The sequence below is a fragment of the Vigna unguiculata genome, chromosome 5 (genome assembly GCF_037176805.1).
Source record: "Vigna unguiculata cultivar grain cowpea cultivar isolate G323 ecotype 2 chromosome 5, ASM3717680v1, whole genome shotgun sequence".
Classification (NCBI taxonomy): Eukaryota; Viridiplantae; Streptophyta; class Magnoliopsida; order Fabales; family Fabaceae; genus Vigna; species Vigna unguiculata.
In genome coordinates this window covers 14,779,626-14,793,986 of record NC_140796.1, presented here as the reverse complement: position 1 = coordinate 14,793,986, position 14,361 = coordinate 14,779,626, and the positions used below count along the sequence as shown (strand labels likewise).

General features: G+C 30.6%; 1 protein-coding gene across 3 annotated transcripts; it reads right to left on the bottom strand.

The window, feature by feature from the left end:
• Nucleotides 1-2,354: 2,354 nt before the first annotated feature.
• LOC114185393 (transcriptional corepressor LEUNIG_HOMOLOG-like) lies at nucleotides 2,355-10,581 on the bottom strand. 3 transcript variants are annotated; one of them, XM_028073093.2, is made up of 19 exons: nucleotides 10,356-10,581; nucleotides 10,189-10,246; nucleotides 9,827-9,913; nucleotides 9,577-9,674; nucleotides 8,090-8,199; nucleotides 7,714-8,006; nucleotides 7,526-7,601; nucleotides 7,314-7,422; nucleotides 6,691-6,743; nucleotides 6,347-6,598; nucleotides 5,799-5,873; nucleotides 5,457-5,672; nucleotides 4,773-4,914; nucleotides 4,589-4,698; nucleotides 4,185-4,334; nucleotides 3,865-4,020; nucleotides 3,664-3,780; nucleotides 3,102-3,299; nucleotides 2,355-2,867 (listed from the first exon to the last, which is right to left on the bottom strand). In XM_028073093.2, the coding sequence occupies exons 3-19, from the start codon at nucleotides 9,874-9,876 to the stop codon at nucleotides 2,724-2,726; spliced, it is 2,349 nt and encodes a 782-aa protein (XP_027928894.1). In that variant the 5' UTR covers nucleotides 9,877-9,913; nucleotides 10,189-10,246; nucleotides 10,356-10,581; the 3' UTR covers nucleotides 2,355-2,723. The 3 variants fall into 3 exon arrangements, with proteins under 3 accessions (XP_027928894.1, XP_027928892.1, XP_027928895.1); XM_028073091.2 differs by having other exon boundaries at nucleotides 10,367-10,581; XM_028073094.2 differs by having other exon boundaries at nucleotides 5,799-5,870; nucleotides 10,367-10,581.
• Nucleotides 10,582-14,361: the final 3,780 nt, after the last annotated feature.

Genomic DNA, 14,361 nt, shown 5'->3' with positions numbered 1-14,361 from the left:
AAAGACTTTGTTATTTATTTATTTTTTAAATAAAATATAAAATTAAAGATAACAAAAAAATAAAAAAGTGTATTAAAATATATAGTTTTTCTTCGTTCTCTTGTTTCTTAAGTTTTTCATTGTTTTTATTCGTCTTTTATTCTCATCTCTTTTAGATTTTGAAGAAAAAAAATTAAATACAAATTTATTATTTATGTTCTCGTTTCTTATTTATTTTATTTCATTGTGGAAGAAAACAAATTGTCTAATATTATATAGTATAGTACTTTTTCTCTCATTTTTTAAATATTTCTTTGGAAACATAAAAGGAAAATTTGTTGTTATATGTCTTTTCATAATTTATTTTTATTTGTGATTTAATTATGATATATTTCTCTTTTATTAATTATGTCTCTTAATATTTAATTAGACTTTTATAAATAAGTATGTTGATAAAAAATAAAGAAATAAATTTATTTTTTAAAAGTGATAAAAGAGGATCTACATATGAAGATGAAAACAACACAAAATTAATTTTTTCACATATCCGAAAGAAACATACTAGTGATTTAGTTATTCAATTAGAGGAATAAATTTTATCTTTTAGATTTTAGTGAACAAGAGAAGACTACCTTATAATTTTAACTTCAAAATTTTATTGTTGATGCTCCTAACTAGCCATCAACTTAAAAGTTTTATTGTTGACGCTACTAATTAGGGATCAACTTAAAAATTTATTGGTGATGCTCCTTTCTAATTAGTCATTCGAGTTTAAAGCATTTATCAATCATGGTTAGAATTACGTCAATCTTTAACAAGAACAAAAAGAATATGAACATCTTAGTTGATCGATAGTTTAATTCATTCTTTTTTGAGTTTTCTTGTTTTTGTAACTACAACAAAAGTGTCATTTTTTTGTAACAAATATTATCAGATTATGAAATAAAATGGAAGATAAATTTTTTGTAAAGAATATAATTACTTATATTGAAAAAAAAAATGAAAAGTTAATTCTAATTTAATTGTAGATGAATTCAAACATTTAAAAGAACATAAAACACATCCCACACATTAGAAGTAAATATAATTTCCTGACTAAATGGCATGAATTATATAGTGCACAAAATCATTTTATAAAATTACACAATTTTGCTTTTTGAAAAGGATTAATACAAGGGGATTCAGTTTTAACTTTTTTGTTGGTATTTTGTTACAGTGTCAGGTTTCCTCATCCCTATCAGGATATCAAAAAAATTGTACCCGCGCGGATAAAATCTGTAACGAATAGAGAATGAATATTGTAGATGGATATCCGCGGGTAATGCGTACGGGTATTTTTTTATACCTGCATCTTAACGGGGTGAGTACGAGTATCATAGTATCTGTACCCGTGGATACTCTGCTATACTCTAATTTAAATTTTTAAAAAAACATGATTAAAATATTAACATATTGATTTTGAATGAGTTATTTTTTTATTAATTAATTTAAAAAAATCATTTTTTTGTAAACTGTCATTCAACACTATTTAAATGAGTAATGAATGTTATATATTGTTTTATTTAAATTTATGATTAAAATCTATTGTTAAATATTTATTTTTATTTTTTTAAATATCTGTGGATATTAAAAAATTATGCGAGTATGCGCATAACGATATCGAACGGATATGGGTACGATATCTAGCAGGTAGAATGAGGGAACTACTAGTACTACCCACTCTACCCATCCCGTTGACATCCCTAATCTTTATGTTGTAGACATGCAAAATGCATTTTGTGAAACTTTAATATATATATATATATATATATATATATATATATATATATATATATATATATATTATAATAAACTTAAAAATTTTAATTGCATTATTAATCATTTTTTATAACTTATTAAGTACTCAATAAATTTATAATACCCTTTTACTTTATTGGGGTTATTGTCACATGTTATTTAATTATTGTATAATTGACTTAATTAATCAATTGGTCTTATTTTGGTGGAAAAATTTTCAACTTGATCTCCTTTTTCAGTGATGCGGCTAAAAAAGTTATAGGCTCTGTGAATAGGCATGATTTAGTGACAAGTGATGCAGACCGGAATTTCTGACAAGGAATTTTGTATTTTAGTCTTCTCTTAAATACCTTTTATTCTTAGCTGATAAAATATCAAATAACTTAAATTTGGTATTTTAGTATGAGTTTGAAAAATATAACCATTAAAAAATATTGAATGATGTAATTAATAATAAAATGTATAGGATTGTAATTTAAGTTCTTGAAGTAAACAATTAAGCTCCAAGGACAATAATTGATTTATTAAGTGCGAAAATAAATTACCTTCAATTTTGCTGGTGCTGCTATAAAAATGAATTGCACAAAGCCAAAGAAATATATTATCACACGATGGTGCTGAGAAAATTCCACTAGTTTTCACAATCCACATACAATATATTAACCCTATGAATAAAAATTGCACTGTAGCTGAGTGCAACGTCTTCAAGTTTTTACAACTAAATGCAAAATTGTATATATATTTACGTGAGTCTAGTAGTATACCTTATTGCAACATCTAAGTAGGAGAAGGCAACTAAGATTAAGGTAAGGGGTTTGGATTGGCACTATTATATAAAAAGAAGGAAAAAAAAAAGGGGGAAAACTAAATTCAGAGACCCCTTTTTGATTTGAGTAGGGTCTCTGTTGATAAAGAATATAGGTGGTGTTAGGATCTAAATAAGGATTTTATTTCCACACCTTTACATAATTGTCAAAACTTGCAGATGCAACCATTCCAGTGACAGAAGACTGACCCATGCAAGAAATTACATTTTCATGTGCAGGAATTGTCATGCTTTTGTTCTCACTCATGTTCCATAACTCTAAGCACTGCAAGACCATAAGGAAAAAATGTATATTAGTAAATTAGCCTTGATTAACACATTATGACTGAAAAACCAATGTAATTGTCGTCACAGTAAATGAAAAGAATGGTAACAGTCTAGCAAAACTTCTCAAGGTGTTATTGAAAGAATGTTGTAGTTGGTTTTTGAAAGACATGACTCAATTTTTGAACCCATGTGTTTATTACAAGTTGCAAAAGGTAATGAACAAAAAGCTTACCGCATGTCCTCCAATCACCAACAAAGTTGAATAACTTGGATGAAAAACACAGGAATGAAACGGGCTTCCAGTAGAGCTGATCTCCTGAATGCATTCTCCTGAGTTCAAACTCCAAATCTTTACCATATTAAGACTCACAGATGCCAAGGCTTCACCATTTCCATCCCAGCAAATATAGCTCACTGGTTCAGGATGACCCTACAAAACACAAAATTATTTAATTTAAACAACAAAAATCCATCAAAGATGCAAACTTCCAAATAATTGCGTCTCATTTGCTTTCTGATTTGCCAAGTTAATTTTTTTTCATCTATACTGCAAATTAGATTATTATAACAGACATCGATAAAAATAGAAAGAGGAGAACAGAGAAAATGGAACAAACTCCATCAAATATTTAGATATTAGCTGATATGAAACTTATATAACACAAACAACCCTCAATTTATGAAGGATGGCTTTAAAATTCATCTCTGTGATTATACAATTTGAATAGTCTTTGTTCAAAACAGATTACATTACAATACTACATTAAGCAAGTAAATGTGCATATGGACTATACCTGCAGGGAGTAGATTTTTGTGTCAGATTCAACATCAAAAATTGACACTCCTTTATCAGAACCTGCTGCTAGTAAATGCCCCAGTCTAGGTTGAAACCTCACTCGTGAATAAACTCCCTAAAACAATCAATTGTGAGAAAAATATCAGACACGCATCACAAAATATTCAGAGGAAATGATAAATGCATTTACTCAACAAACCTTAGTTGCTCGAAAGCAGTTGGAAGAATTAATATTCCAAAACCGAATTTCATTTTCTCCGTCGCAGTAGCAGAAGAGTTCAGTCTTCTTAGGATGGAAATCAAGAGACACTATAGCTGAAGAGTGCCCACTATATTCTTGTACACAGCGGTTAGGCTGTGCGTTGAAAGAAAGAAAGAAAGAAGTTAATTGCAGCTAATAGAATATAATTACAAACGCAGGGAACAAGGACAGAAGCAGCTAGAATCTAGTTACAAGTTTTAAACATCATATGTATGAGCTACACATAATTTATAGTAAAACAGGAAAAAGACCATTACATTTGTTGTGTCCCATAACCGCACAGATTTATCCATTGAGGCAGTTGCCACCTGAAGTGAATTTGGTCTATAACGGACATCTGTAATAACTGCTTTGTGTTCTGCAGGACTGTTCTCTGTCTTAAAAGTGTCCATGTTCCAGAAGACAACCTAATGAATACATCCCCACGAAAAAGCAACATATACAACTTTTAGTATTTGAATTTATATATTGAATGAAATTTTGCTTACAGCAGTTGTTTGGAAAGTTAGGCAAATATTAGAGACCAATTTCTCACAATACAATCATTTATGTGCACAAAAAATCAATCAGCATAATCCTTATCTAGAAATAAAAAATTATAATATCCACCACCAACATTCCTTTAGTGATGCACACTATCGTTATTATTCAAGTGAATTACCTTCATGTCATCTCCAGCACTGGCAAGCCACTTTCCATCTGAAGAAAAGTGACAGCAAGTAACTTTGCTATTCCTCGATCTTATGCTACTAACTTCTGCAAAGGTGAAACCTGAAATGAAAAAGGAGGTTAATGATAATTTCCAGTAATTCATAGATAGAGAAGAGAGTCATATATAAAGATACCTTTTGAAGACTCTTTATGTTGCTCAGCTGGGCTTTGTTTCACTGCTCCATAGAGATTTCCACCATCTCCACCATCATTTGACAGAAAGGATTCTACATTATCATCTAAGGCATCAACATCTCCAAATCGTTCCATGTCCTCCTGGTTAATGAAATAATAGTGTCCAGAGCTCAAAAAAGTTAAGCTTATTAACTCAGTATATCTCAAAATGTGGACACTCAAATATTCTCATCAAGATTAATGGTTATTGTGACACTATATAACCAGTGTTCTAGTTAGTTTCGGTCCTGTACAACTGACAAGAACAATATAACAGGTGACAGCTATCAATCTATTAGAATTTGATTGGAAGTAATGATCCAGTTAATTCTAAAATAATTTGATGTACCTTAGTCTAGTAATAGACTCTACTTCTTGTACCCACATGATTGACTAATATCAAAACATCATGTGTGGACTATTACTTGTTTGCTGGAATCTCAATACTTAGCTAAATAGAATGTTTCAACTAATCAAAACTGAAATAAACATATGTAATGTAGATCAATGAACTGCAAGTACAAAGTAAAAACATATGCCATACAGGTCAACAATCAAGATAAGCACATCAAATGTGCAAAGAATACATAATTTATATGATGACACAAACACAAAAATAAACTAATATTATTGACAAAACTTACCAGTAAATTGGAAGATGATGCAAGGCCTCCTGTTGCCTCTGTACCATACATCATCACGCTCTTTTGCACATTGTTAACATGCTGCATGTTGTTTGCTGTATTTAATCCATCACCAGGTGTATGAGTTGATGGTGGTGAATTAGGTGAAGGAACAGCAGTGTTACCAGTACCAGTGCTATTGGCAGCTCCAGAGTGCTGTTTTCTTTTTCTGTTATTCTGATGTCAAAGCAGAAACACTAAGTGAATTAGCTTTAAAATTTAGATAAATTTTGGGGGGGACACTTGGTACCAAGTACATCAGGTCACCATCCACCAAGAAAAAAGTGAGACATTAGGCACAACCTGCTGCAGTTGATGCTGCTGTAACTGCTCCTGTTGTTGAGATAATGAATGTTGTGACTGAGCCATCTTCATCTGCTACACCCATTAAAGATAAAACCAAAACGGAATATTAGAATTGATCTCGAAGTGTGTACTTTGTTGCAATTTGTATTACACGAGGCAAATACAATATAAAACATTGATTATGTTGGAAATAATTATAGTGAAGTCATTAGGAATGATGTATCATTCTAAAGATTGCAATCATATGAGATATTTTAGTTCTTTATGTTTTACGAATAAGATGTACTAATTCCTCTACTTTTTTTATGTTTAGACGAACCAACTAATGGGACAAGGCTATGTTTTTGTATGTATAGAACTATGAACAACCAAGAGTGCTGAAAGCTCTCGAGCAATTCTTAGAACTTCAGTCTATTTCTGCAAGTCTATTCTTAAAAGTTTTCCACATGTGATGCACGCTGAATTGAAAGATATTATACATAACCGAATATTGATGTTTCTAAATTTTAATTGACATTTTCAAAATCTTTAAAAGCTAGTCCAACCTTAGGTGAATCAGACTGCATTTGCGAGCAAATAGATCCATCATTCCTGTTAGACTGACCATCCTTTGCACTTAAGCTACCTCGAGGAAGACCAGAAAGCCTACGAGGATCCATGTCACCATAACTAGAATTTCCAAGGTTATTCTGAGTCAAGACCTGTTGCTGTTGTGATGACATGACAAATTGGTTCTGGGTTGTCAAATTGGGCTTCGGAACTTGTACACCCAAATTAGGCCTTAGTTGATCAATTCCCTGTAAAAGAAAAAATTGGTCAATAATTCCACTCTAAAGGAGTTCAATAGACTAAAGAGAAACAACATTTATGAAGATACCATTCAACTTACAGATGCTAGAGGCCAACCCTTCAATGGAAGACCTGTAACTCCTTGATTTAATCCTGAAGTATAGTTAATAAACAAAACCATAACTGTCAATAGAAAGATTCCACCATGTCTGCTATTCTGAACTATGTATAGAAGACAAATTTAGGTATCAATATCATTACAAGGCCATCATGAGCGAATCCATTTGCAAGGGATTAATACTGAAACTACACATAAAACTCACACTACCCAATGCATGAGCGAATCCATTGCAAGGTTGCAAAGCTTGCATTTCCAGTGAGGAATTTCCTTCATCACTACAGATATATTGGATACCAAAATTTTGAACTTGACACAAGATTATTAAGAAAAACAACAGGAAACAAAAGTATCTTTCATTTTTCACCACTGAAAACATGCCAAGCACCGTGGCCTTCTAAACCACAGCAATCCACAGAAAAAAAAAAAGAAAAGAAAGAGAAATGATGAAGACAGAAAAAGGACAAGGACACATATATTTTTACTAATTCACCTATAAAATAATAATTGGGCTATTTATGAAGACAGAAAGTTGAAATTATTCATATATAGTCATTAAGGTAGATTTTTTATGTAATAACATGAACGTGGCATGGTGGTAATACCTGCACTGCCTAGCCCTGATTTTGATTGTAAAATTGCTTGTCGATAAACTGATGTATCCATAGGCAAACTCTTTGGTGGGGCACCTAAGTTAACTTCTGCTTTTATGTCCTGTAAACTTAATTTGTCAAGTTGCTTGTTGTCACATGTAGAAGAGAAAATAGTAGAAAAAGCACAAGAAAACGCCAACATAGAATATGGTTGAAGTAGTTACAGTGGTCAAAGGAGTTCGCCCAGGAATTTGGTGCAATGCAGTTGACATATTCCCTGAATTTCCATGAACCAGTTGGCTGAGGCAACAAAAAGAATCCCAAATATGAGCAGCCCAATCAAAGTTGTTAAGATCCAGTTAAGATAGCTCTCTAACCTACAGTAACTAAAAACTAAAGCAAATTTATTTACCCTGGATGACTAGCTGCTGATTTGAGTAAGGCCATCCTATTAGCATCAATAAGAGTTGGAGATGCCTCTGAATCCATTGGTTGGGGGTGTTTCATTCGATCTTCATACATTTTCATTGCCAACACACTTGCTGGTTGCTGTCCCAACATTCCTTCAGAATTCATAGCATTTATGGAACTACCAAGAGCAGGATGATTAGGATCTCTTCGCTGCAATTGTGCATTGCGTTGCTGCATTAGTTGCATCTGCTGTATTTGAAGTTGTTGTTGTTCTCTAACTTTTGTTTGTTGTGTCTACCAACATGCAAATATATATTCAGTTTGCTGCAATAATAACTCAGGAACAGAAAAACATAGATTCAACATGATAAGATTACCTCAATGTAAGCTGCAGCAGCCTCAGAATGTTTCTCATTTGTCCTTGAGATGAATATGTCCCAAAAGACAGACCACCACTCGTAAAGGAATCCTCCAGGTGCATCAATAGCTGTCAAGGACCAAAAAATACAACTCAAACATAAACTCCATAGTTCCACCACCTTCAACATCTATACTATCATAAACTAGTAATAATGCTCCGTGTTTGAACAACAAGGTTTAAACAAAAGCCGAGATTTTGTAAGGAAAGAGAAAGGAAAAAGCACAAGCTCGGAGGATAAGTTGATTTACCAGAGAAACCAATTCTCTACTGCTCCCGACTAGGAGTGATACAGGGAAGAAAAAAATGAGAAAGAAAGAAAGAAATACGAAGGATGCAAATAAAAGGGGAATATAGTAGAAAAAGCCCTTGTTTGAACTGAGAAATAAAAACAAAAAGTGAAAATTTTCTCCCTAACTTTTTAGATGAGAAAAGAATTAATAAATGATACAAAAACTAAACAAATGAAAAATAAATAAATGAATTTAATTAAAATACACTATCAATGTATAACTTTTGTACACTGTCCACTCATCTTAGATTGTAATACTATTGAAAATCATTAAATATTATGATAATTACCATTTTGTTCTTTACCAATCCTCCTAGGGACATTCTCCCTCCAAGTACAGAACACAGTTCATCAATGTTATCAAATTGATATTTGAATTAATTTTGTATCAAATCATAAACATATGAACAATGGAATCGTTTGAATATAATCAGTGATAAGAAATTACATAGATTAATTCATTTATAGTAAGATACAATGTCATTTAAGATTTATCTTGTGATACATATAAGTAGATATCAAAACATACCAATTCATAGGATTCTATTAACTATGCAATTTTTACCCAGAACTCAAATTTAGACCATTGGATAAGCTGGAACAACCCCACACTAATTAATCTAAGTGCTACTGACTATGATAACTACTTTAAAATTCATACTTAAGATGTTATCTTACTAGTTGATAGTGTAAATTTTTTCACCGTGTATCAACAGTAAACTCTTCTATTATATTATATTTTCCTTGATATAAAATTATTTTATATGTTAATGCTACAAACGTTATTAGATTTTTCAAACATTTAAAAGAAAAAAAATAATAATAATAATAATTCTCTGCCCCTTCTTCCTCCACATTTCGCAGTTGATATTGAAGAAGTTCTTCTTGATGTGGCCACACTCCAAAATTTTCCTTTGCCCTATATTTACAAATCCAATATATTTCCTTTTCCCCTAATTTCCCACAAACAAACACACCGTACATGATTAACAAAGAAACCCAACCCTAAAGCAATGAACTGTAGACTAATAATAAACTAGTCACCCAGCCAAAAAGAAGACTAACAATAGACAAACATTTTGACTTAATTCATATTAATGACCATGGTGGTGAGGCAAAACATTAACATTGTAAAAAATAATCAGCAATCTCACCTACTGGATCTGTGGCAACCTTTCCTTCTGCGACAAAAGCTTTTGCAGTGGCATGCAACTTTCTTTTCATTAAATAATCATAAATATAAACATCAAGCCTGCAGAATAACAAAAAAAAAATGGGAAGCAAATAAACAAACAAGTGAGGATCAAAGCAGAAAAGGGAGAAATAATAATAATAATAACAATTATAATTATAATTATAATCAAACAAAAAAACAGGGCGAGAATAAAGCAAGTGACAACATACATTTTATCAGCTTCCCAATTACTCTGATTCTGAGCCATAGTAGACTTCATCAGGACAAACCCAATTCCAAGAGACTAGAGATCTTCTCTGTAAAGAAGGAAAATTTAATTTAAGGAACCTTAAATACAAAAATAAATCATAATACAAGCAATCACACTCCATACATTTTTCCCTTGTTCAATTAAACCTTTTAAACGCCACCGTGAATTGAACCCTCTCAATTGTTGACAATTTTTTTCATTTCCTTCTAATTCCCTCTTATTCTCACAAACCGCACAGACCAAAGAAAAGTCCACAGTCAAATTCAACTCTCCCAATTGAACCATAAAGAGAAAAAATAAATAAATAAATAAAAAGCATACCAGTCCCTCGGATCAAAGCTTAAACCACCGCCCCAGAAGTTATCCACGTCAGGAAAACCTGTCACAAGCAAGGAAAATTCAGAATTAAGCGAAAAGAAAATAAATGATGCAATTGAATTCAAGGGTGACCCATATAAAAAGCACGTATTTTTATTAATCAATTTTACGTTTTTGCAACCTTGAGACGGTGTTGGAGTGATCAGAAGGTGTTGTAGGCGCGCGCGCAGAGGATAAGCTTGTGTGAACCCAGAAAATCTAGGATTTTTGTTGAGAATAAACCGAGAGAAAGAAGAAAAAAGAAAAAGAAAAAAAGAGAAAAGGCGTGGAACTTGTTTGAGTGTGAGTGAAGTGCAACAACCACGCTTGAGTTTGGCACAAGTGGAGTGAGCATAGACGGAGAGATGAGAGATATTTATTAGAAGGTAAAACGTACAGGTGTATAAATGCTAGGAAGGTTTGGTTATTTTTTAAATATTTGTACTACATCAAACATCAACAAATGTAACCTTATTGTTACATCTATCTTGTTGATTATATATATATATATATATATATATATATATATATATATATATATATATATATATATATATATATTTAATAATGTATAATATATTATTCATTAAGTGGAAATACCTCTGGAGTTCCTATTTTTTAATTTAAATAATATAATTTAAAAAATACAATTTAAGAAAATATTAGTGGAAAAACCAGTTATAACAAAATTATTTTTCTATCCAAAGATATAATTGTAAAATAAAAAGTATGTTATTGTTATTAGTATACTCAATGTATTGTCGTGTAGTCTCATTTATATCGAGAGTACAAAAATAATGATGTATTAAAAGAGTTTATTATTGTTTAATTCAATTAGGGGTGGTAAAACGGGTCAGTCCAGCCCGTTTTGACCCGGTCCGTCTGTGACTCATCAAAAACGGATCGGGTCAGGCTGGCATGTCTTTTTTTTTTTTTTAACTTTTTATATATTTTTGTTTATAAATCTATTATATATATATATATATATAAATTTATTTATATAATATAAAAAAATATTTTTTAATTATTTTAAATTTTAAACATAAAAAAAATTAAAAAATGAGTTGGCGGACTGGCCCGTTTTGTCCTGCTAAACTGGCGGGTTAGACGGACCGAGTTACAGCGGGTTAACGGACTGAAATTTCAACCTGGTCCGTCCTTTTTATTGGCAGGCTGGCGGGCCGGCACGATAAACCTGACCCATTTTGACATCCTTAAATTTAATATTCATTTCATGTTTCTCTTCATGCTTAAAAGTTCAATCACTCAGTTAATTCAAAAAATCACAAAATTTATTTTACCATTATTTTTCAATGACAAAAAACTTAAGAGCACACCAATATTTATTTGTAGATTAAACTGCATTTTTTTACTTAGATTCTAATTTATAAAATGGTGGTTTCTTAATCATAATTAAAATTATGAAATCATGATATGGTTAATTAGGTCAAAGAAATGACAAAGTTAAAACACTTCATCAAATAACCAAATGATTTTTGAAATTAAAAGATAAATTATGAGTTGGGGAGCTATTTTAACATCTAGGATGATTTGCAATGTTTGACAACTCCTTTATTTATAACATTTTGAGTTGTTCTTTTTATTAGCAACCAAGTCTTATAGTGTATTTTTAGGTCTAAAAGCCACAATGGTACTAACAAAAAGGTACAAGTTGTCTTTATCTTTGATATTTTTTAAGAATACAAGTTATATGTTTTTCTCTCTTAAGCTTTGAAAGTCAAGATAGGATAATTGATTCAAGTCAACCATTTGCAAAGATTCACATGAAAGTACAATGACAAACCTTATTAACAAAAAAAAAAAATAGATGAAAACCATGGGCGACTCAAAGATTGGGAAATCTAAAAAAACTTAAGAATAAATCCTTTAATTGAAAATTTATTTTGGAGCTTTTTTATGCAAAATTATCTATTAAATTGTCATAATTAATTTTATTTGACTTTCACATTGTTCTCCAATTTCATCTCATATTCATGACTTATTTCATTAGAGATTCCATCTTCATTATCTATCAAAAGGCTAAACCTTAACCTAGTTAATAGTTTTACAATTCAATCTAAGCAAAATATTTAGTTCTCTATCAAAATATATGCAAAAAAAAAAAAAACTCTGGAAACCTACAAATCGAAAAGTACATTTCTAATCTTAATACAAAATCAATAAATAGAATTAAAACAACATCAACACAAATAGGAAAAAATAATATTAACTAGAAATGAGGGCAAAAAGAGTGGTACACATATGTAGTATGAGATTCAAGGAATGAAATTTGTCAAAATTCTTAAAAGAATTCTAAAATAGAAGAAAACAAAGAGAGACAATGAGTGGAATGGATAGACTAAAAGTCACAAAGAGATGAAAAAGTAATATAAAAATCAAAATTAATTCTAAGATAATAAAGATAACTAATCATTATCTCTTTCTTAAACATAATTAAATCAACAAAATATGATACTATGTCTTTTAGCCTTTAGGATGCAGTTATGAACACCATTTGTTTTATTGTAATTTTCCTATGTTTGTGAACAATACTTTATGTGCTTTTGTGTTTATTAACATGTGTTACACTATCATAATTCTTTTCTCTCTTGTTTATAATATTTTGCTTTGATGACTTGGATAAATAGTGCATTATGTTTGGTTAATTGGGTATATTAGTACGAAAAAAATATTAAGGTATTTATGTTCTTAAACATAATTTTATAATTAATTTAATAGAGGTATATTGTACTAAAAATGTTTTTTGAGGTTTTTTTTCTTAAACATAATTTCATAATTAATTTGATAGAGGAATATTAGTACCATTTTTTAAGCCTTTCTTTTTGGAGGCCTAAAGTGAGTACTTTACTTGCTTTACCTTGAGCCGACCCTAGTGAAATTTGTCATTGAGAAGAGAATTGACAAGAACTCCCTTCATAACAATAGGTGTTGATCAAGTTTATTACACAAAGGTGTTTGAAGATTTTTTCTAATGAAGAATTAACAATTGTATTATTTGTTATTTTGGAGGGAGGTCTTTGTCAATAAGAGTATTGAGAGAGAGTAAGATATTATTGATCGAACCTTATAAGCGTTACATTAACTACATAAAAGGTGTAAATTACAAGAGTGTGGTGATCTAATTCACTTTGTGTTTCACGAGCTACATCACATTGTCTCCCCTTGGTCATTTACAACATGGGGAATAAACATTGTTGTTCCATTCCCACTTGTCAAGGCACAATGCAATTTTCCCTTAGTAGTTGCTGACTACTTCACTAAATGGACTGGAGTCAACCGTTGGTTAATGTAATGACTAAACAAGTTCACAACTTTGTCTAAAAAACCCATCATAGGTCAATATTTGATTTCTTGTACAAATTTTATAGAAAATGATCGACAATTCACCAACAAAGTACTTGTTAACTTCTATTAAGGACTTAATATTCAACGCATAACAAACTTTGTCGAGCACTATTAAACCAATGGGTATGCAAAGACAACAAATAAAGTTATCCTCACGAGCTCAAGGAGAAATTGGGAGCACAAAGGAGAAGTGGAGTGAAGAATTACTAGAAGTCATTTGGACTTATATGTGGACACCACATTCATTTTAAAGCTAAATTTTAAACTATTTCTAATTAATTTAAGCTATACCAACTATTATAAAATGTGTTCATCTATTAAATTAATAACATATTTATTTTACTAACTTTTTATTAAAATAAAAACGGTTTAGTTTTATATTACATCAATAATTTTTTCTTAGATTTATAAATTTTAGCCGATTAAAAAATGAACAAGGTAAAATATATTTGAATTTGTGGGAAAATTCATCTACTCTCAATGATACTCTTGGTTTTCATGTATAGAAAAATAATGTATTTTTTTTAACAAGAGTTTGTTAGTGTTTGAGCCTATGAAACGCCGGTAATCCTGTGCCGGCTCAATATTTCTCCTCTACTAAACTATTTCCTTTTTTACAAATTAAAATTATCTCATGGAAAAAGAAAATGATTATACAAAAGACAAAAAAACTATCTTATTTTTTTATTTATGATTTTTAACCTAATAAAAAAATTGTGTTAAACAATGGTGTATTTTCATTATTTCTCTGCTCTTACAAGAATGTGCTGG

Bases quoted from the DNA above. Each gene is read 5' to 3' on its own strand.
- LOC114185393 (XM_028073093.2), bottom strand. From the start codon at position 9,876: ATGAAGTCTACTATGGCTCAGAATCAGAGTAATTGGGAAGCTGATAAA. The intron at 9,675-9,826 runs GTATGTTGTCAC...GTTATTCTGCAG, and splicing joins AATTGGGAAGCTGATAAAAT to GCTTGATGTTTATATTTATG. The intron at 4,915-5,456 runs GTAAGTTTTGTC...TTCATTAACCAG, and splicing joins CATCATCTTCCAATTTACTG to GAGGACATGGAACGATTTGG.